This window comes from Bombus huntii, unplaced genomic scaffold (genome assembly GCF_024542735.1).
Source record: "Bombus huntii isolate Logan2020A unplaced genomic scaffold, iyBomHunt1.1 ctg00000113.1, whole genome shotgun sequence".
Classification (NCBI taxonomy): Eukaryota; Metazoa; Arthropoda; class Insecta; order Hymenoptera; family Apidae; genus Bombus; species Bombus huntii.
In genome coordinates, this window is record NW_026099365.1 from 94,048 (window position 1) to 116,220 (window position 22,173).

At 42.8% G+C, this 22,173-nt stretch overlaps 1 protein-coding gene and 1 long non-coding RNA gene across 2 annotated transcripts in view; both read left to right on the top strand.

Annotated features, from left to right (window-relative positions):
* Window positions 1-246: 246 nt before the first annotated feature.
* Window positions 247-5,143, top strand: LOC126877043 (uncharacterized). The gene is made up of 3 exons (XM_050639887.1): window positions 247-742; window positions 1,451-4,480; window positions 4,590-5,143. The coding sequence occupies exons 1-3, from the start codon at window positions 247-249 to the stop codon at window positions 5,141-5,143; spliced, it is 4,080 nt and encodes a 1,359-aa protein (XP_050495844.1).
* Window positions 5,144-12,917: 7,774 nt separating this feature from the next.
* LOC126877045 (uncharacterized) overlaps window positions 12,918-22,173 on the top strand; it is a 64,216-nt gene continuing 54,960 nt past the window's right edge. The window contains exon 1 of the long non-coding RNA XR_007694696.1: window positions 12,918-13,835. This is a non-coding gene — a long non-coding RNA (uncharacterized LOC126877045). The remainder of the gene's footprint in view (window positions 13,836-22,173) is intronic.

Genomic DNA, 22,173 nt, shown 5'->3' on the forward strand with positions numbered 1-22,173 from the left:
CTGCCTGAAATTCACCTGCCTACTTTCGACGGTACCATCGAAAATTGGCATTCATTTTACGACTCCTTCTTATCCACTATCGATCGAAGCGAGCGACTTACACCCGTGCAGAAGTCCCACTACCTACGATCCTCTTTGACCGGAAAGGCCGCGCGAAGCATACAATCGTTAGATGTCACCGAGTTAAATTAATCGAACGCTATTGACGTTCTGATGGAAAAATTCGACTGCCACCGTCAAGTCTGCATGCGCCACTGGGACTTGATTTTTGACTATCCGAAAATAACCAAAGAGACACCCGAAGCGATAGATGATTTTCTTGAGACGGTCAAGGTAAACCTCCAAGCGCTAGAAAAACTCGGTGAACCAGTTACCTCAAATGTCGCTCTTATAAAATTATTCACGTCGAAGCTACCCTCAGCCATCATTCGCAAATGGCAGCGCACATTGCCGGACAGGAAAATGCCGTCATATACGCATCTGGTAGACTTTCTGAAAACACGGACGAACGGCGACAGGACAAGTTCAGCATCAACCGTGATAAAAAGAGAGTCCGATCAACACAAACGTCAGCGACCGAACGCACCGCGAAGTTACGCATTCACAACTACACATAATACGTTGGTGTGTCCGAATTGTCAAGGACAACACGAATTATGGAATTGTGATGTCTTCAAAGCAAAGTCGCCTAAAAAACGCCTTGAAATCGCCAAGAGGGCGTCTCTATGTACCAATTGTTTAGGTAAGGGACACGCTATTACTCATTGCTCCGCCGGTTCATGTCGCATCTGCAGGCAGCGACACCATACATACCTACATCAAGACCATGGTCATAGCAAATCACGACCACGTGTAAGCCGATCATCGAGCGGTCGATCATCGAGCGATCGATCATCCAACGGTCGATCTTCGCCTAGTTCACCGACCCCGCGATCGTCACATCGTTCGAGACGCGCATCCACGTCTCCCCGATCGTCTCCCCGATCGTCTCCGCGAACATCTCCGAAACGTGAATCTCGGTTATCGCGAACGACGGCATCGGGATCAAATATATCGTCCAGTCCTAGACGACAAGGAAAACAATGACGTCATCAAACGACCTTGTTAGGGACCGAACCACAGAAAACGGACTCATTGACCTCGCTTCCTTCTGAACCACTGCAGCACGATTTGTTAGTCACAGCGCAGGTCAACATATTGAACAATAAAGTTCAACCATTCCGTTGTAGAGCTCTGCTAGACACCGGCTCTAGCATGAACTTTATCACCGAAAAACTCGCTGATTCGCTAAAACTTAACCAACGGAAACGTTAGGTCCCAATCGGAACACTCAACACGTTATCGACAACCTCGAAACGTTACATCACGGCCACGATCATCTCCATCGACGGCACATACGAACGCACCTTGACGTTCCTAATCATACCGACAATATCGCCTTGGGTCCCAGATCAACCCGTAGATCGCTCAATAATACATATACCGAGGAATCTCCAACTAGCCGATCCAAGATTCCATAGGCCTGCGCCGATCGAAATATTGTTGAGCGCCGGACCAACGCTAGCATCACTCTGTGTCGGCCAACTTGACATCAGTCAAGCAAACGGGCCCGACTTGCGTCTGCAAAAAACGCGATTCGGATGGGTCATCGGGGGGAGCCCAACCTCGCAATCATCAGCACTCGCATTTCACGCCTTCACGACGGCTTTACAGGCGGACCCCGCCCGTGTTTGGGAAATCGACGAAGGACCGCCCACTGCACACATTTCGGAAGCGGAACGACAGTGCGAAGAACACTTTCGAAATCACGATCAACGCACCAACGAAGGGCGATACATGGTCGCTCTCCCATTCAACGAAACAATTCCTTCGCTTGGATCCTCTAAGACAATGGCGATGAAGCGACTCATTTTCCTCTGTCGTCGATTCCAACGAGACAAACGATTCGAAGCCGACTATCGCGCCGTGATACAAGAATATGTGGAATTAGGACACATGACGAAGATTACCACGGACAACTGCACGGACGACGGATATTTTCTGCCACATCACGGCGTGATCAAAGAGTCCAGCCAAACTACAAAACTCCGAGTTGTGTTTGACGGATCTGCACCAACCACCACCGGAGTTTCATTAAACGACGTACTTCATACGGGACCGAAACTACAAGATGACTTATTCTTCATCCTTCTAAGATTTCGTTCTCATCAATGCGTCATTACATTCGATGTCGAAAAGATGTATCGACAATTTCTTGTGCGTCCAGAGGATCGAAAATTTCAACAAATTTTGTGGCGTAATTCTGATGGAGAAGTTGACACCTATCAACTTAATACAGTGACATTCGGGCTGTCAGCGGCCCCTTATCTAGCCATTCGGTGCCTCAAACAACTGGCGGACGACGAGGGACATCGATACCCACGAGCGGCGACGGTCTTACAGCGAGACTTCTACGTCGACGATGTTCTCACAGGAGTTGATAGAAAGGTCGAGGCACGATCATTGAGAACGGAGCTCACGGAACTGGCCGGCTTAAACATTCGAAAATGGGCATCGAACGACCGGGAACTGCTACGAGGACTTTTCGAGCAGGACATAAACGACAAGCTGCTACTAGGCGAATCGCAAACCTTCAAAACTCTGGGTGTGGTTTGGAATTCCTTTGACGATTCGATCCTATATTCCGTAAAAATTAATTCTACCGCCTCTCGAATCACGAAGAGAACAATCAGCTCCGAAATCGCCAAGATCTACGACCCCCCTGGATTATTGGCACCAGTGATCGTTCGTGCTAAGATGCTGCTCCAACGACTCTGGACTTTAAAAATTGATTGGGACGAATCTCTACCGGCTGACGTGCACACGGAATGGAGCAAATATTATGCACAGCTGCCATTATTGAATAACGTGAAGTTTCCACGTAAAACGATAATCAAGGCTGCAGCGGAAATTAAATTACACGGGTTCTGTGACGCTAGCGAAAGGGCTTATGGGGCATGCGTTTACCTTCGCACCATCACTCCGGATGGTCATGTCTGGACACGACTCCTCACTGCAAAATCAAAGGTGGCTCCACTGAAATCACAAACCATTCCAAGGCTGGAACTGAGTGGAGCACTTCTTCTCGCATCATTGGCCACCACAGTCCTTCAAGCTTTATCAAGCAACATTTCTCGGACTGTTTACTGGACGGATTCTACAATCGTACTTCATTGGATCAATACATCACCCCATACGCTGAAAACCTTTGTCGCTGATCGTGTGACAGAAATTCAGCAGAAGACTCACACCTCAGATTGGCGTCACATTCCCACTGCCGATAACCCTGCAGATCTCATATCTCGAGGCCAATCACCCGAAGATTTCCTGCGACCAACCATTTGGCAACATGGTCCGGAATGGCTCCAACAACCAGAAAGATACTGGCCGACGTGGAACCCAGTACCATTAACTGAAATACCAGAGGAGAAGAAAGCAACATGTCTGGCCGTGACTCCTGCTGACCACAGTCTACTGGAGAGATTTTCTTCTTGGCCCAAGCTGATTAGAATTACCGCTCGTTGCCTCCGATGGAGACAAAAACAGGATCGAGGGAGACCTCTAACCACACATGATTTAACCAATGCGCATAACAAATTGGTCAAACTGTTACAATTCTGTTATTTTTCAGATGAAATCCGCACTCTCCGAACAGATCGAAATTCTGCAGTGAAGGGGAAGCTGCAACGACTCAATCCATTTCTGGACAAAGACGGGATGTTGCGAGTCGGAGGCCGACTCAGTCACTCACCAATGCCGTTCAGTCAGAAACACCCAATCATTGTACCCAAATCCTCAGTCACAGCACTCATAATCGAGCATGAACACCTCATCAATCTCCACTCCGGAACTCAAGCTACCTTATACGCCTTAAGAAGATCTTATTGGCCTATCGACGGCCGTAGTCACGTTTGGAGCACGCTGAAGATGTTCGTCCGTTGCTGCCGAGCTAATCCACCTCCAGTGGATTACGTATTGGGCGACCTCCCAGCCTCACGGATAACGGAATCTCGACCGTTTACCAACGTCGGAATAGATTATTGCGGACCGTTTTACATCAAAGAACGAAAGGATCGCAACCGACGCAAAATTAAGGTATATGTAGCAATCTTTATATGTCTTGAAGTCAAAGCAGTCCACATCGAGCTGGTCAGCGACCTCACTAGCGAGGCCTTCATTGCTGCTCTGCGAAGATTCATCGCTCACCGAGAATTCTGTGTGACAATTTACTCCGACAACGGTACCATCTTCGCTGGCGCCAACAATGAATTACGAGAGCTCCGAAATCTCCTGCAATCCGACGATCATAAGGTAAAGGTTCAGTCCCTTTTAGTCGACCGACGGATCGAATGGCTCTTCATTCCTCCCAACTCACCTCACTTCGGAGGGCTATGGGAAGCTGCAGTGAAATCCTTCAAACGACATTTCAGGCGTGTCGCAGGTAACGAGCTCTTGACATTCGAAAATTTAAATACACTTATCATTGAAATCGAGTCTATCCTCAACTCCCGTCCGCTGACTCCAGTATCATCTGATCCATTACAACACAGGGTGGGGATACATGGGAGGCAGACGTAGAGAGGACGGAGCTGCGTGCGTAATCGAAATCTCCGGAAAACTGGAGAGCCTGGGCAAGGGAGGTAACCAGAGTGGAGGACTAGTGCCTGTGAGCGCAAAACGGGTGTGGATACGGGACGTCCGGCTTGGACAAGGAGGAGTTAAAGGAGGACGGAATGGTTGCCGGTTGCTCACCTGGACATCAACGCCCGGGGCGTTCGTCCACGGAGCCCTGATGGAACGCGGCAACGGATACGCCGCGGTCGAGTGGGCAGGGATGATGGTGGTGGGGGTGTACGTGTCACCTAACAGCGGACGGGCAGCGTTCGAAGAATTCCTAGACGGAGTTGGCGACTGCGTCAGGCGACGACTCCCACGACAAGTGCTCGTCCTGGGAGACTTCAACGCGCACTCCACGGAATGGGGGAACGCCAGGGCCAACGCGCGGCCGCACGCTATCAAACTGGGCCGCGGGACTTGGACTTCTGTTAGTGAACAGGGGCTCGACCAGTACCTGCGTGACGTGCAGAGGGAGCTCCATTGTTGACATAACATGGGCCTCCCCCGAGGCATTCAGGCGGATCTCAGGCTGGAGAGTGGCCGAAGGGGTCGAGACGCTGTCGGACCACCTCTACATATTGATGGAGGTGGACGCACCTGGACCTGGAATGCCGGCGACAAACGACGGGCGCGGCCCGCCGAGGGGGAGACACGCGCGCTTACCGCCTAGATGGAAAATAAAGGAGAGGAATGAAGATCTACTCCGGGCGGCGGCTATAGCAACAGCTTGGAGCTGGGAGGCCTCGGCAACGACGACCGAAGCAGACGTGGAAGAGGAGGCCGAGAACCTGCGACAAGCCATGACAGCAATCTGCGACGCATCCATGCCACGGGCCACACCGGGCACGGTGCGAAGCAGAGCAGTTTACTGGTGGAACCCCGACATCGCGGAACTGAGGACGAGATGTGTCCGGGCCCGAAGACAGTACCTAAGGGCCTGCCGCTGGCGACGACGCGACGAAGAAGAAGTCTCCTTGCGCTACCGGACGTACCGCGCGCTACGGTGCTCGCTACAAAGGGAAATTAAAAAAGCGAAGGACTGTGCCTGGTCCGAACTGGTCGAAACAGTCGAGTCGGGCCCATGGGGGAGGGCATACAGTGACACAGAAACTACGCGCGAAGGGCACCCTGACAACGGCGGAAATGGAACCTGCGCTGCTGACGCGGATCACCGGAACGCTCTTTCCCCCACAAGAGAACAGAGCGGCGGAACGGCCACGGTAAACGACACGACCGCTGGAATGGAGGGACGACTGGGAAGTCACGGAGGAGGAGATATGGGAGGCAACCAGAAGAATGACCGTCCGCAACGTGGCACCGGGCCCGGACGGAATCCCTGGCCGGATCTGGGGGGAAGTGATGGGGGTCATGGCCCCCAGACTCCGGCACCTCTTCACAAGATGCCTGAGGGAGGGAGTCTACCCCCGGGCGTGGCGGACGGCGAGGCTGGTCCTGCTCCATAAAGAGGGCCGACCGACGACCTCGCCGTCAGCGTACCGGCCGATATGCCTACTGGACGAGGTCGGCAAACTACTCGAGAGGGTAGTCGCCGCCCGCTTGGAACGACACATAGCGGGCCAAGTGCCAGGTTTGCACGAAAGCCAGTACGGCTTCCGGAAGGGGGGCTCGACGATTGACGCGGTCAGACGCGTACGAGCGATTGCGGAGGACATGGTCTCCCGGAAAGGCGTGGCGCTGGCGGTTTCCCTGGACATCGTCAACGCGTTCAACACCGTGCCATGGGACAGGATAGTGACGGCCCTGGAGCACTTCGAGGTTCCCAGCTACCTCGTCCGATTGATCCGAGCCTACCTCGACGACAGGCGGGTGTGTTAGACCAGTAAGGAAGGAGAGGAAAAGCGATCCGTTGAGCGTGGCGTCCCGCAGGGCTCGGTGCTGGGCCCCATACTATGGAACGTTGCGTACGACGAGGTACTACGATGCCCGCTACCCCCAGGCGCGGCCATTGTATGCTATGCGGACGACACCCTAATCCTGGTCGAGGGTCGTGGCTGGCACGAGACGCTGCGCATTGGCGGAATCGCAACGGCCTGTGCGACCCGTGCCGTGAACGAACTGGGCCTGAGAGTCTCCCCTGCGAAGTCGGAGGCCACCTGGATCTTTGACAGGAAGAGGCGAGGGACACCACCGCCCGGCCTATGCATAAACATGGCAGGTAAAACCGTCCGGGTGGGATCACAGATGAAGTATCTGGGACTCACCATCGACAGCCAGTGGACGTTCGAGCCGCACTTCGACTCACTGATCCCGAAGGTGTCAGCGGCTGCCAATGCCCTGTGCGGCCTACTACCGAACATCGGCGGGGCCGGAGACGCGGTGCGCCGACTTTACGAGGGCGTCGTTCGGTCACGAGTGATGTACGGGGCCCCAGTATGGGCGGACGACCTGATGGCAAGCCGTCGCAGCATTCTGCTCCTGAGAAGGCTACACAGAATGACCGCCATCAGAATCATTAGGGGATACCGGACGGTGTCGCACGCGTCGGCGTCCACCCTAGCCGCGTCCCCCCCGGGGGAGCTGCGGGCGCTGGCGCTCAAAAAGAGATACACCCGCCGGAGAGAATGGCACCCGGGAGAAGACCCCACCGAGCAGGCGGCTCCAAACGACACAGGAACCGCCGAGGAGGACACATGGAACCTGTGGCGATCCCAACTGATCAACGGGAGAAGCGAACACCGAGGCGCGGATGCGGTCCTACCAAACTGGGGGGCATGGAGGAGCCGCCACGGCCTCCCACTCACATTCAGGATGACACAAGTACTCTCCGGACACGGCGTGTTCGGCGAGTTCCTGAAGAGAATAAGGCGAGAGACGACAGACATCTGCCACGACTGCGGAGAGGACAGGGACACAGCGCAGCACACCCTGGAGCTCTGTCCGGCGTGGGAGCTGCCCCGCTACACCCTGGCGGCACGCCATAGGAGAAACGTTGATCCCCTCAGCGATTGTGGAAGCGATGTTGAGAGGGTCACAGGAATACGAGGCCGTCCGCCTCTTCTGCGAGCGAGTTATGCTCGCGAAGGAGCGAGCGGAAAGGGAGAGGAAGAAAAACTCTCACCCCTGCAGGATAAGACGATGGAGACGGAAGGCAGTCAGACGACCCAGAGCCACCCCGCCACCACCCCAACGGACTACGACCAGAAGAAGTGACATCACTAGGGGCAACAACCTCACCCTAACGCCTACTCAATAGCCGGCTCGAACAAGAGAACGCGAGAAGGGAATGCAACTGAAGTTAATTCATAAGAGATTCCTGGAGCACCTCTGTCACGCGCATAAGATGGTCATCGTGGAGTTTTAGGCGGTAGGAGTCCGACACTACTCTGCTGTTACGCGATTAGTGCAGCAGCGGAGTGTCCATGAGGATTTCTCCACGTACAAAAAAAAAAAAGTATCATCTGATCCAAACGATCATCTTGTCCTCACTCCCGGTCACTTTCTCATCGGATATTCTTTAACAAGTTTTCGAGAACGAGATTTCAGGGACACTCCATCCAATCGTCTCTCCAGCTGGCAACATATTCAAAAGGTCAAACAACATTTCTGGCGCCGCTGGCAACGAGTGTACCTGAATGAGCTAGACATCCGAAACAAATGGAGCAAGGGCCGTCACTTCATACGAGAGGGCACCATCGTCATTCTCCGAGAAGACAACGTTCCCCCAATGCAATGGCCATTGGGCAAAATCATCAAGGTCCATCCAGGCGCAGACGGCATCATACGGACGGCTACCGTTCGAACAGCAACGAGCACCCTGGATCGGAGCATCAAGCGGATGGTACCACTACCGAGCATAACGACTCCAGATGACTCCGAAACAATCAACAGCACCGAAGTCTGACCAGAGATCCTCACAACATCATACTATATTACTTGATCGGTACCCTCTCAACGGGGGGAGTATGTTACGCCACGAGGCTCACCAGAGGCTATATTTTCTAACCGTCGCTCGCGGTTCTACAACGTCGCAGGCAGACCATCTTATCTGCCCTCCGGATCATATACAATGTATCGACGAGAGCATAGTTGTCGCCAAGCAGCGAGCTCTAGAAACGTCGATTTTTGACCGTTACGATTTTCAAACAAGAAGAGGCATACGTGATCATAGGCGCGAGCGGTGGCGTGACTCGTGCATAGTGGGGGTCGTCTTCCAAATGAGGCAAAGGAATAATCGAAGGGCGATCAGTTCCTTCTGACGAGTCAAACGTGACACTTCGACAAATCTGACGAGCAAACGAATTAATCTAGAGAGATCGCAAAGTCGAGTATAATTTCTGTAATATATTCATCATATTATTGTAAAATATATTATTCTACGTTAACCTGTCAATACAGTGTTACATTCATTAAACCACCTCTGTTATCTTAACCAAAACAGGGGGACGACTATTTCGCGGCGTCGATTAACATAATCGTAGCGAGAATTTACGCCTCTCTCTGACGCGTTATCCTAGCGAACGCGTCTCACCGCGAACGGTCGCAACAAAGGATGATTATTGTAAACATTGAATATAATTGGGGAAAATTGAGAAACTGGTGCAAATTGTTGTATTATAAGCTGCAGGCTTGGTGCTGTGTCTATCTCTTATCACTTTAATACAATGGATGAGACATTTGTATGGCGTTTTTTGATAATGGAAAACGTGTTCGTGCTGTATGTTTTGCATTCAATAACAGGAAATGGTTCTGCAATTTCAGTGATTCAAAGTACTTGCAGTATAATGATAAGCATAATACGATATAAATTTGCATTTCATCCGGCTACGGAGTGAAATACTTGTTTGACAATGGAACAGATCATTGCTAAGAAAGGAAAAAACGAACAGATTGTGTATCTATAATCTATTCCAAATTAAGATCATCGTTTCACGTTTAATATTTTAGATCTGCCGAAGGTAATTCACATTTCATTGTGATGACCGTATACATTGAAGCTATATCTGACCTTGCTATTTTTTGTTATTTGCGAAAGTATGTAGGATGTATAATAGACAAATATAGGGAGGATACAAATAGTCTTAACTCTTCTGCAGAAGGAGAAAGAAAAATAAAGGGTGATAAGGAAATGGGCATACCATACAAATAATTTCAATATAAAGTCATTTTAAGCATGCTAATGAAAGCATGGTAAGCATGGTAGTGTTCAATTGTTAGAAATATGTAATACCCAAATATGAAATTTGTATTATTTAAGTGTTTCAAAATGTTGGGTATTCCTGGGTGGACACTTATAACTTTTGCTTTGGAAGTTGAAGAAAATTACATTTATGACGTGAATTTTGTAATAAGCCACCTGCTCTATGGGAAAGTCGTATTGCGAAAGGCATCTAAACAAGTATGTATTGTTTAAATATTATTGCTTTTATTATACTCGCAAAAAAAGAAATAATGTGGTGTTAATACAATGAGTCATAAAATGTTCAAATGCGTTGCGTCAAAATATTTATGACAATTTTTATATTTATAAAAGCTTTGTCTTGTTTTAATTACATAAGTACATGATAGTTGTAACAAATTTTTGTTCCATCAGTTTTCCGGCAGGTAAAAATCAAAATATACTCATTGAAGTCAAATGTTTTTCAGATTGAAAATTGCAAATTTAATATAATTGTTTTACGGATTAAACAGTTTTCTCTTAGGTGGAATAATTACTTAAAACATATTACTTGTGCTTTTGATACGCTGAGAACCGAAGAAGATCTCGTTGATGTAAATTTAAGCTGCGAAGGAAAAAGGAATAAGAGCAGACAAACTGCTATTATCTGCATGTAGTACATATTTTAGAGATTTATTTAAGGTAAAGTGAAATTAAGAATTTAATAATTTGTTACTGTTAACATATATTTTGTAAATGATACTTATTCTATTTTACGAAAATCCATGTCAGCATCCTGTTATAATATATAATAATAATGTAAAATTCGATGATTAGGCTGCATTGGTTGATTTTATGTATCAGGGAGAAGTAAATGTAGTTCGAGAACAATTGGCTAGTTATTTAACAACCGCTGAACTGCTTGCTGTTCAGGGCCTTGCCGATGGTATAGGAAAAGATAATGATAGTTTAGTAGAGGTATGTTTTTCAAAATTGTTAAATATGATTAGATATTTTCTGCTTAAATTAAAGTAATACAATTGTATCACGTTAAACTGTGTTTCGGGATGACATTTTTATATGACGCAATTTTATTTGATACTAGTGCTTCAAAAAAATAATTAAAAGTCAACAGATCTTGTTTATATATTTGATTTGAATGTAATTTAATATATTATTTTTACAAGATTTATGTTCGATATACATATACATTTATTTAGTTACTATTCTCTGCTTATTTCATACGAATTTCATAGTCTACAGCCTACTTTATCTATTATGTGTGTAACCTAAAATCATTGGAATAATTATTCTTGCATCAACATTAATGTACGTGCCAAATAATACGTGCAGTACACCTTCATACGCTATTGATTATTTCCTGTAAATGAAGAATTTTAATATAATGTACAAAATATATAAAATTTAGCATTAAAATTGTCGCACATATATTTAAAAATTAATTGGATTAAAGAATTTTTCAAAATTTCTGAGAATGTAAGGCCAACGTAAGATTTTACACGGAACTAGTTTCCATTTTCGCGCGTAAGACTACGTCATAAAGACAGAGGAGGGGGTATAGACAGCGTACTTCAGACGCGCAGCGTAGACTTCCCTTAGTCATCTTACGACTGTGCTGTGAGGAGGGTGTTTTGCTCGGTGGTTTCAAATCCTTTGTGTGCAGTTGTGTGAATCTCTTCTGTATTGTTCTACAACAAACAGGAGCCGGATACAGGTTGGTATACTTTTTACTTACTCAATAATTAGGTGAAATAATTGAGAAAGCATGGCGAGGACAAAGAAGGGACTTTCGAAAACTAACGCCGACAAGCCAGAAACTGAACGGTTACTAACTTGGATTGACGAAGTTCGCCGCAAAAGATCAAAGTGTCGCCGAAAGCGCAGACGCGATTTACGGATTGAAGCAATGCTGACGTGCGCTCTTTCCAAAGCTAAAAATGATTTACGCATCCGGCGATTATCAGCAGCTTCAAAATGGCAGAAATTTAAAAAACAATGCTTGAAGAAGAAGGTAAATTATACAAATTATGAGCTCTACAATGGTGAGGACACGGAAAATCCGGGATCGTCTCAACAGAATCCCCGGGAGGAGCCATCGTGTCCTGAATTGGGCAGTTCAGACGATGTCGTGTCTAAGTTGGCAGAAATAAAAATAACGTTGCAACGCTGAAGTAGCGGGAAAAATGCAAGCGATCAGGTTTGGAAGACCTAACTGTGACAAGAGGATTTCTCGCAACGTTTTATCTACCAAATGCGTAGAAATTTCAACAACTATATGGAATCTCGAGCGATTACGGAGCACCGCGTATTACGTCGGTGCTGCAAGAATAGAAATTGCATTACTATCTTGATGTATATATGGATATTTTCTGGTTGCAGTCTCACCGTTCGAGATGGCATTGGGACAAGCGGAGGGAGTTGGTGTTCGCAACGATGCTGAAGCGTACTGCACGCTCGGGGACCCCATGTTCTCCAGTCTCTGCGCCTTTCGTTGGCTTAGTTTATATATTATATTGTATGCATTGGTTTGGTAATATACGTAATAATGAGCGTTCGAAGTATGTTCGAAGAGTGTTTGATCCGATATTTTTTAACTTCAGAAATATATACTTTGCATGTCTTATATTTTAAAGAAAATTTGTATAGTACATTTTAGCTTGTAGATTTAGTAGTATCGTTTCTAATATTCGCTCCATTATTCTGTACGTCAAGATTTTGTATATTTGCTTAATGTTGATTAACAGTTTTGTAGACTTTAAGAAATGAAATGAAATTAATAAAATTTGGAAAATGTTTACAATTTTTCTGCAATCTTCTAGTTCATATTAATGGCAAAAGTGCTTTTCTGCCCCGCATACTACACATAACAAAATTCTGTCGCAGGCAAGAGACCCGTACATGTACCCAGGCTGTTGGCCGTCATCGGCAACATTATTTGGCCTGTCTGTGTATGAGATAAGGAGCGACGAGAGAGGATTGGTACGGCATAAGGAAGGGGGGAAATGTGTTTCTTTTTAGAAAATCGTGCATGAAGTTTACTGGCTGACGAATGGGTTGCACCATGATCAAGTTGTACATAAACGTCTCATCTCTCTACACTTCCGTATCTTGAACATCCAAGCATCAACTAATTCGAAAATCGTCTGACGCGCGATACTCATAGGCGTATTGTGACGAACTACAGCTAATTGTAGCAAATCTTATTTGGTGGGCTCTAATACCTTTCGTACGTTATCTGGGCAAATGTGTTTTCTCATGTCCGGGAAAGTTTTTTCATAGCTTGTACCACCAGGTTGTATGGGAGTTGTCGAAGCACACAAGACAAGCCTCCGGTGAATATCAATAAGGAGAGACAGCGCTAGGGGTAATGGCCCCCCCTAACGCCAATTCAATAGTCAGGAAATATTAGGACTGGCTAGAACTAGAGAACGCGTGAAGGGGGTGCAACTGAAGTTAATTCATAAGAGAATCCTGGAGCACCTCTGTCATACGCGTCGGGTGGTCATCGTGGAGTTTTAGTCGGTAAGAGTCCGACACTACTCTGCTGTTACGCAATTACTGCAACAGCGGAGTGTCCATGAGGATTTCTCCACGTAAAAAAAAAAAAAAAAAAAAAAAAAAAGGTTGTATGTTAGTTACTCTGGCTTATCAATATGCCCTGTTCAATGTTGGCCAAGCTGAATAATGTCACAGGCCTCTATCTTCCTTAATAAGAGCTGTAGGGGATCGAATAATGAGACTACCAATATGTGTACTCGTTAGTGTATTTAAAACAGATCTTGTCGCGAAACGATATCTATACAGACGTTTAGTCACAGTTTATACTGAATCGTTTGCGATCACGTTCGTTTAGTCATAATCGTCAGAAGAAGGTCAAAAGATACAAATTCGTCTTGTTTTACGGTTACACGTAGCGGCGCCATTGTTTTCCCCGGAGTTTATAATTCCTTACAATTCCTCTCGATATTCCGAAGCAAAACAACAACATGGTTTGAAGCAAATTCTAACTCTTATGCCGCTACAGAGCTTTTTGAGGTATGGAGTAAATTGAATGCATCTTTGTTGAGTCTAGATGGTCCAGAATGGCGAACTACCGCAAGTAGAGCAACTAATCGAAATAATAGACACGCACATATACGTAATATGTTTAACATGGATAGGAAATTGCTTTGAAATTTAACAATCATTGCAATAATTACGTAGGTTCGGAAGTCGTATTACTAGATACTTATTGTAATATCGTAAAGTAATTCGAATTAGAAATCAGTTGAAAATAGAGAAACCGTGTACGTCGTGTTTCTGTACTTCGTTTACATGCAAGAGTGCCTACGTGAATAAAGGCACGTAGTTGGTAGTTCTTACATAGGTATGAGGGAAACAATAGACAACGTTAGAAGAAGGACGGTTTCGCTACGCAAGGCGAGTCGAAAAGTGTGCGTGTTGCGAGAATCAGAGCTAATTGAGTCGTCGAAGAGTAGAGTCGTTAGAGGTATCGAGTCGTCGAAGAGCAGAGTCGTGAGAATTGATAGAGTTGTTAGAGAGAGAGAGAGTTTGTGTGTGTTAGATTCGTTGTGACGAGAGTGGTCAAATAACTGTAAAGTTATTTGATATAGATACGAGTATTGCATTTAGTTTCCGTTAAATAAATATCGTTTCCTGTCCAATTTATATTTGTATATTCAATTTAATATTAATAAATTGTAAGTAATCGGGAAAAGATTTCTATCCTTATTTTCCGATTTTACATTATTTTCACAGATTTCAATTCACTTATTCATTGATTGATATTAGGACAAATGAGGAACTTCGCATCTAGTTAGATTAACAAATAAAATGTATTGTTCCTGATAAATGGTATGCGGAATAGTATAGGAAATAAAAGACTGGTTTATATTACCGTTCAAGTGACTGATAGTAGGAAAGCAGTGATGGAACATGAGGCAACGTAATATAAAATTGAATCCCTGAGTATAGCATGCAGATAATATTTTGAGTGTTGACGGAGGACAAAATTATGCACATTCCTTTTTCGATTCCGAGGAAATACATCAGCGATGAGTCAGTTGTCAAAACACGATGGAAATTGCTCATTGTCAATTGAACAAGTTTGATATAATTACACAAGCTTAAGATTTAACTTGAAATTTTTTTGAAGAAATTTATTTTTATTATACCTGATGTCAAGCGCGGTATTAAGTATCATGCTTTTATAACTATTGTTTTAAATATTTTTGTGTTGAAATAATGTCGTTTGGGTGTCTGTTTTGTACTGGAGGGGTACCCGAAATAATTATACTCGTCGCGTACAGCTAAACAGCTACAGGCAGTTGTTTGTATTCCTGGAACGCGTTGGATTCGTGTTTGCATGGTACGTTGATTGGAATGACTTAGAGGTGGGTTACTGGGGGTGCGAGTAATTATGTTTCAGCCAGGATTGGATAGAGAACGCGTTTAATCGACGTTTAAAGATCCGCTTAAAATACACATGCTCTGGTAGTTTCTAATTGGATCGTTATATATGTCGTATACTTTCTGCTAAATCCGTTTTTGGGAGACATTAAGTTGAAAAAGGTCATATTTTTAAAGAGGGGGAGAGAGGTGGTATGCACTGGATAAAGGTAACAATTTTATATGAAGGATAATTATTGTAAACATTGAATATAATTGGGGAAAATTGAGAAACTGGTGCAAATTGTTGTATTATAAGCTGCAGGCTTGGTGCTGTGTCTATCTCTTATCACTTTAATACAATGGATGAGACATTTGTATGGCGTTTTTTGATAATGGAAAACGTGTTCGTGCTGTATGTTTTGCATTCAATAACAGGAAATGGTTCTGCAATTTCAGTGATTCAAAGTACTTGCAGTATAATGATAAGCATAATACGATATAAATTTGCATTTCATCCGGCTACGGAGTGAAATACTTGTTTGACAATGGAACAGATCATTGCTAAGAAAGGAAAAAACGAACAGATTGTGTATCTATAATCTATTCCAAATTAAGATCATCGTTTCACGTTTAATATTTTAGATCTGCCGAAGGTAATTCACATTTCATTGTGATGACCGTATACATTGAAGCTATATCTGACCTTGCTATTTTTTGTTATTTGCGAAAGTATGTAGGATGTATAATAGACAAATATAGGGAGGATACAAATAGTCTTAACTCTTCTGCAGAAGGAGAAAGAAAAATAAAGGGTGATAAGGAAATGGGCATACCATACAAATAATTTCAATATAAAGTCATTTTAAGCATGCTAATGAAAGCATGGTAAGCATGGTAGTGTTCAATTGTTAGAAATATGTAATACCCAAATATGAAATTTGTATTATTTAAGTGTTTCAAAATGTTGGGTATTCCTGGGTGGACACTTATAACTTTTGCTTTGGAAGTTGAAGAAAATTACATTTATGACGTGAATTTTGTAATAAGCCACCTGCTCTATGGGAAAGTCATATTGCGAAAGGCATCTAAACAAGTATGTATTGTTTAAATATTATTGCTTTTATTATACTCGCAAAAAAAGAAATAATGTGGTGTTAATACAATGAGTCATAAAATGTTCAAATGCGTTGCGTCAAAATATTTATGACAATTTTTATATTTATAAAAGCTTTGTCTTGTTTTAATTACATAAGTACATGATAGTTGTAACAAATTTTTGTTCCATCAGTTTTCCGGCAGGTAAAAATCAAAATATACTCATTGAAGTCAAATGTTTTTCAGATTGAAAATTGCAAATTTAATATAATTGTTTTACGGATTAAACAGTTTTCTCTTAGGTGGAATAATTACTTAAAACATATTACTTGTGCTTTTGATACGCTGAGAACCGAAGAAGATCTCGTTGATGTAAATTTAAGCTGCGAAGGAAAAAGGAATAAGAGCAGACAAACTGCTATTATCTGCATGTAGTACATATTTTAGAGATTTATTTAAGGTAAAGTGAAATTAAGAATTTAATAATTTGTTACTGTTAACATATATTTTGTAAATGATACTTATTCTATTTTACGAAAATCCATGTCAGCATCCTGTTATAATATATAATAATAATGTAAAATTCGATGATTAGGCTGCATTGGTTGATTTTATGTATCAGGGAGAAGTAAATGTAGTTCGAGAACAATTGGCTAGTTATTTAACAACCGCTGAACTGCTTGCTGTTCAGGGCCTTGCCGATGGTATAGGAAAAGATAATGATAGTTTAGTAGAGGTATGTTTTTCAAAATTGTTAAATATGATTAGATATTTTCTGCTTAAATTAAAGTAATACAATTGTATCACGTTAAACTGTGTTTCGGGATGACATTTTTATATGACGCAATTTTATTTGATACTAGTGCTTCAAAAAAATAATTAAAAGTCAACAGATCTTGTTTATATATTTGATTTGAATGTAATTTAATATATTATTTTTCCAAGATTTATGTTCGATATACATATACATTTATTTAGTTACTATTCTCTGCTTATTTCATACGAATTTCATAGTCTACAGCCTACTTTATCTATTATGTGTGTAACCTAAAATCATTGGAATAATTATTCTTGCATCAACATTAATGTACGTGCCAAATAATACGTGCAGTACACCTTCATACGCTATTGATTATTTCCTGTAAATGAAGAATTTTAATATAATGTACAAAATATATAAAATTTAGCATTAAAATTGTCGCACATATATCTAAAAATTAATTGGATTAAAGAATTTTTCAAAATTTCTGAGAATGTAAGGCCAACGTAAGATTTTACACGGAACTAGTTTCCATTTTCGCGCGTAAGACTACGTCATAAAGACAGAGGAGGGGGTATAGACAGCGGACTTCAGACGCGCAGCGTAGACTTCCCTTAGTCATCTTACGACTGTGCTGTGAGGAGGGTGTTTTGCTCGGTGGTTTCAAATCCTTTGTGTGCAGTTGTGTGAATCTCTTCTGTATTGTTCTACAACAAACAGGAGCCGGATACAGGTTGGTATACTTTTTACTTACTCAATAATTAGGTGAAATAATTGAGAAAGCATGGCGAGGACAAAGAAGGGACTTTCGAAAACTAACGCCGACAAGCCAGAAACTGAACGGTTACTAACTTGGATTGACGAAGTTCGCCGCAAAAGATCAAAGTGTCGCCGAAAGCGCAGACGCGATTTACGGATTGAAGCAATGCTGACGTGCGCTCTTTCCAAAGCTAAAAATGATTTACGCATCCGGCGATTATCAGCAGCTTCAAAATGGCAGAAATTTAAAAAACAATGCTTGAAGAAGAAGGTAAATTATACAAATTATGAGCTCTACAATGGTGAGGACACGGAAAATCCGGGATCGTCTCAACAGAATCCCCGGGAGGAGCCATCGTGTCCTGAATTGGGCAGTTCAGACGATGTCGTGTCTAAGTTGGCAGAAATAAAAGTAACGTTGCAACGCTGAAGTAGCGGGAAAAATGCAAGCGATCAGGTTTGGAAGACCTAACTGTGACAAGAGGATTTCTCGCAACGTTTTATCTACCAAATGCGTAGAAATTTCAACAACTATATGGAATCTCGAGCGATTACGGAGCACCGCGTATTACGTCGGTGCTGCAAGAATAGAAATTGCATTACTATCTTGATGTATATATGGATATTTTCTGGTTGCAGTCTCACCGTTCGAGATGGCATTGGGACAAGCGGAGGGAGTTGGTGTTCGCAACGATGCTGAAGCGTACTGCACGCTCGGGGACCCCATGTTCTCCAGTCTCTGCGCCTTTCGTTGGCTTAGTTTATATATTATATTGTATGCATTGGTTTGGTAATATACGTAATAATGAGCGTTCGAAGTATGTTCGAAGAGTGTTTGATCCGATATTTTTTAATTTCAGAAATATATACTTTGCATGTCTTATATTTTAAAGAAAATTTGTATAGTACATTTTAGCTTGTAGATTTAGTAGTATCGTTTCTAATATTCGCTCCATTATTCTGTACGTCAAGATTTTGTATATTTGCTTAATGTTGATTAACAGTTTTGTAGACTTTAAGAAATGAAATGAAATTAATAAAATTTGGAAAATGTTTACAATTTTTCTGCAATCTTCTAGTTCATATTAATGGCAAAAGTGCTTTTCTGCCCCGCATACTACACATAACAAAATTCTGTCGCAGGCAAGAGACCCGTACATGTACCCAGGCTGTTGGCCGTCATCGGCAACATTATTTGGCCTGTCTGTGTATGAGATAAGGAGCGACGAGAGAGGATTGGTACGGCATAAGGAAGGGGGGAAATGTGTTTCTTTTTAGAAAATCGTGCATGAAGTTTTCTGGCTGACGAATGGGTTGCACCATGATCAAGTTGTACATAAACGTCTCATCTCTCCACACTTCCGTATCTTGAACATCCAAGCATCAACTAATTCGAAAATCGTCTGACGCGCGATACTCATAGGCTTATTGTGACGAACTACAGCTAATTGTAGCAAATCTTATTTGGTGGGCTCTAATACCTTTCGTACGTTATCTGGGCAAATGTGTTTTCTCATGTCCGGGAAAGTTTTTTCATAGCTTGTACCACCAGGTTGTATGGGAGTTGTCGAAGCACACAAGACAAGCCTCCGGTGAATATCAATAAGGAGAGACAGCGCTAGGGGTAATGGCCCCCCCTAACGCCAATTCAATAGTCAGGAAATATTAGGACTGGCTAGAACTAGAGAACGCGTGAAGGGGGTGCAACTGAAGTTAATTCATAAGAGAATCCTGGAGCACCTCTGTCATACGCGTCGGGTGGTCATCGTGGAGTTTTAGTCGGTAAGAGTCCGACACTACTCTGCTGTTACGCAATTACTGCAACAGCGGAGTGTCCATGAGGATTTCTCCACGTAAAAAAAAAAAAAAAAAAAAAAAAAAGGTTGTATGTTAGTTACTCTGGCTTATCAATATGCCCTGTTCAATGTTGGCCAAGCTGAATAATGTCACAGGCCTCTATCTTCCTTAATAAGAGCTGTAGGGGATCGAATAATGAGACTACCAATATGTGTACTCGTTAGTGTATTTAAAACAGATCTTGTCGCGAAACGATATCTATACAGACGTTTAGTCACAGTTTATACTGAATCGTTTGCGATCACGTTCGTTTAGTCATAATCGTCAGAAGAAGGTCAAAAGATACAAATTCGTCTTGTTTTACGGTTACACGTAGTGGCACCATTGTTTTCCCCGGAGTTTATAATTCCTTACAATTCCTCTCGATATTCCGAAGCAAAACAACAACAGGGTTTGAAGCAAATTCTAACTCTTATGCCGCTACAGAGCTTTTTGAGGTATGGAGTAAATTGAATGCATCTTTGTTGAGTCTAGATGGTCCAGAATGGCGAACTACCGCAAGTAGAGCAACTAATCGAAATAATAGACACGCACATATACGTAATATGTTTAACATGGATAGGAAATTGCTTTGAAATTTAACAATCATTGCAATAATTACGTAGGTTCGGAAGTCGTATAACTAGATACTTATTGTAATATCATAAAGTAATTCGAATTAGAAATCAGTTGAAAATAGAGAAACCGTGTACGTCGTGTTTCTGTACTTCGTTTACATGCAAGAGTGCCTACGTGAATAAAGGCACGTAGTTGGTAGTTCTTACATAGGTATGAGGGAAACAATAGACAACGTTAGAAGGAGGACGGTTTCGCTACGCAAGGCGAGTCGAAAAGTGTGCGTGTTGCGAGAATCAGAGCTAATTGAGTCGTCGAAGAGTAGAGTCGTTAGAGGTATCGAGTCGTCGAAGAGTAGAGTCGTGAGAATTGATAGAGTTGTTAGAGAGAGAGAGAGTGTGTGTGTGTTAGATTCGTTGTGACGAGAGTGGTCAAATAACTGTAAAGTTGTTTGATATAGATACGAGTATTGCATTTAGTTTCCGTTAAATAAATATCGTTTCCTGTCCAATTTATATTTGTATATTCAATTTAATATTAATAAATTGTAAGTAATCGGGAAAAGATTTCTATCCTTATTTTCCGATTTTACATTATTTTCACAGATTTCAATTCACTTATTCATTGATTGATATTAGGACAAATGAGGAACTTCGCATCTAGTTAGATTAACAAATAAAATGTATTGTTCCTGATAAATGTTATGCGGAATAGTATAGGAAATAAAAGACTGGTTTATATTACCGTTCAAGTGACTGATAGTAGGAAAGCAGTGATGGAACATGAGGCAACGTAATATAAAATTGAATCCCTGAGTATAACATGCAGATAATATTTTGAGTGTTGACGGAGGACAAAATTATGCACATTCCTTTTTCGATTCCGAGGAAATACATCAGCGATGAGTCAGTTGTCAAAACACGATGGAAATTGCTCATTGTCAATTGAACAAGTTTGATATAATTACACAAGCTTAAGATTTAACTTGAAATTTTTTTGAAGAAATTTATTTTTATTATACCTGATGTCAAGCGCGGTATTAAGTATCATGCTTTTATAACTATTGTTTTAAATATTTTTGTGTTGAAATAATGTCGTTTGGGTGTCTGTTTTGTACTGGAGGAGTACCCGAAATAATTATACTCGTCGCGTACAGCTAAACAGCTACAGGCAGTTGTTTGTATTCCTGGAACGCGTTGGATTCGTGTTTGCATGGTACGTTGATTGGAATGACTTAGAGGTGGGTTACTGGGGGTGCGAGTAATTATGTTTCAGCCAGGATTGGATAGAGAACGCGTTTAATCGACGTTTAAAGATCCGCTTAAAACACACATGCTCTGGTAGTTTCTAATTGGATCGTTATATATGTCGTATACTTCCTGCTAAATCCGTTTTTGGGAGACATTAAGTTGAAAAAGGTCATATTTTTAAAGAGGGGGAGAGAGGTGGTATGCACTGGATAAAGGTAACAATTTTATATGAAGGATAATTATTGTAAACATTGAATATAATTGGGGAAAATTGAGAAACTGGTGCAAATTGTTGTATTATAAGCTGCAGGCTTGGTGCTGTGTCTATCTCTTATCACTTTAATACAATGGATGAGACATTTTTATGGCGTTTTTTGATAATGGAAAACGTGTTCGTGCTGTATGTTTTGCATTCAATAACAGGAAATGGTTCTGCAATTTCAGTGATTCAAAGTACTTGCAGTATAATGATAAGCATAATACGATATAAATTTGCATTTCATCCGGCTACGGAGTGAAATACTTGTTTGACAATGGAACAGATCATTGCTAAGAAAGGAAAAAACGAACAGATTGTGTATCTATAATCTATTCCAAATTAAGATCATCGTTTCACGTTTAATATTTTAGATCTGCCGAAGGTAATTCACATTTCATTGTGATGACCGTATACATTGAAGCTATATCTGACCTTGCTATTTTTTGTTATTTGC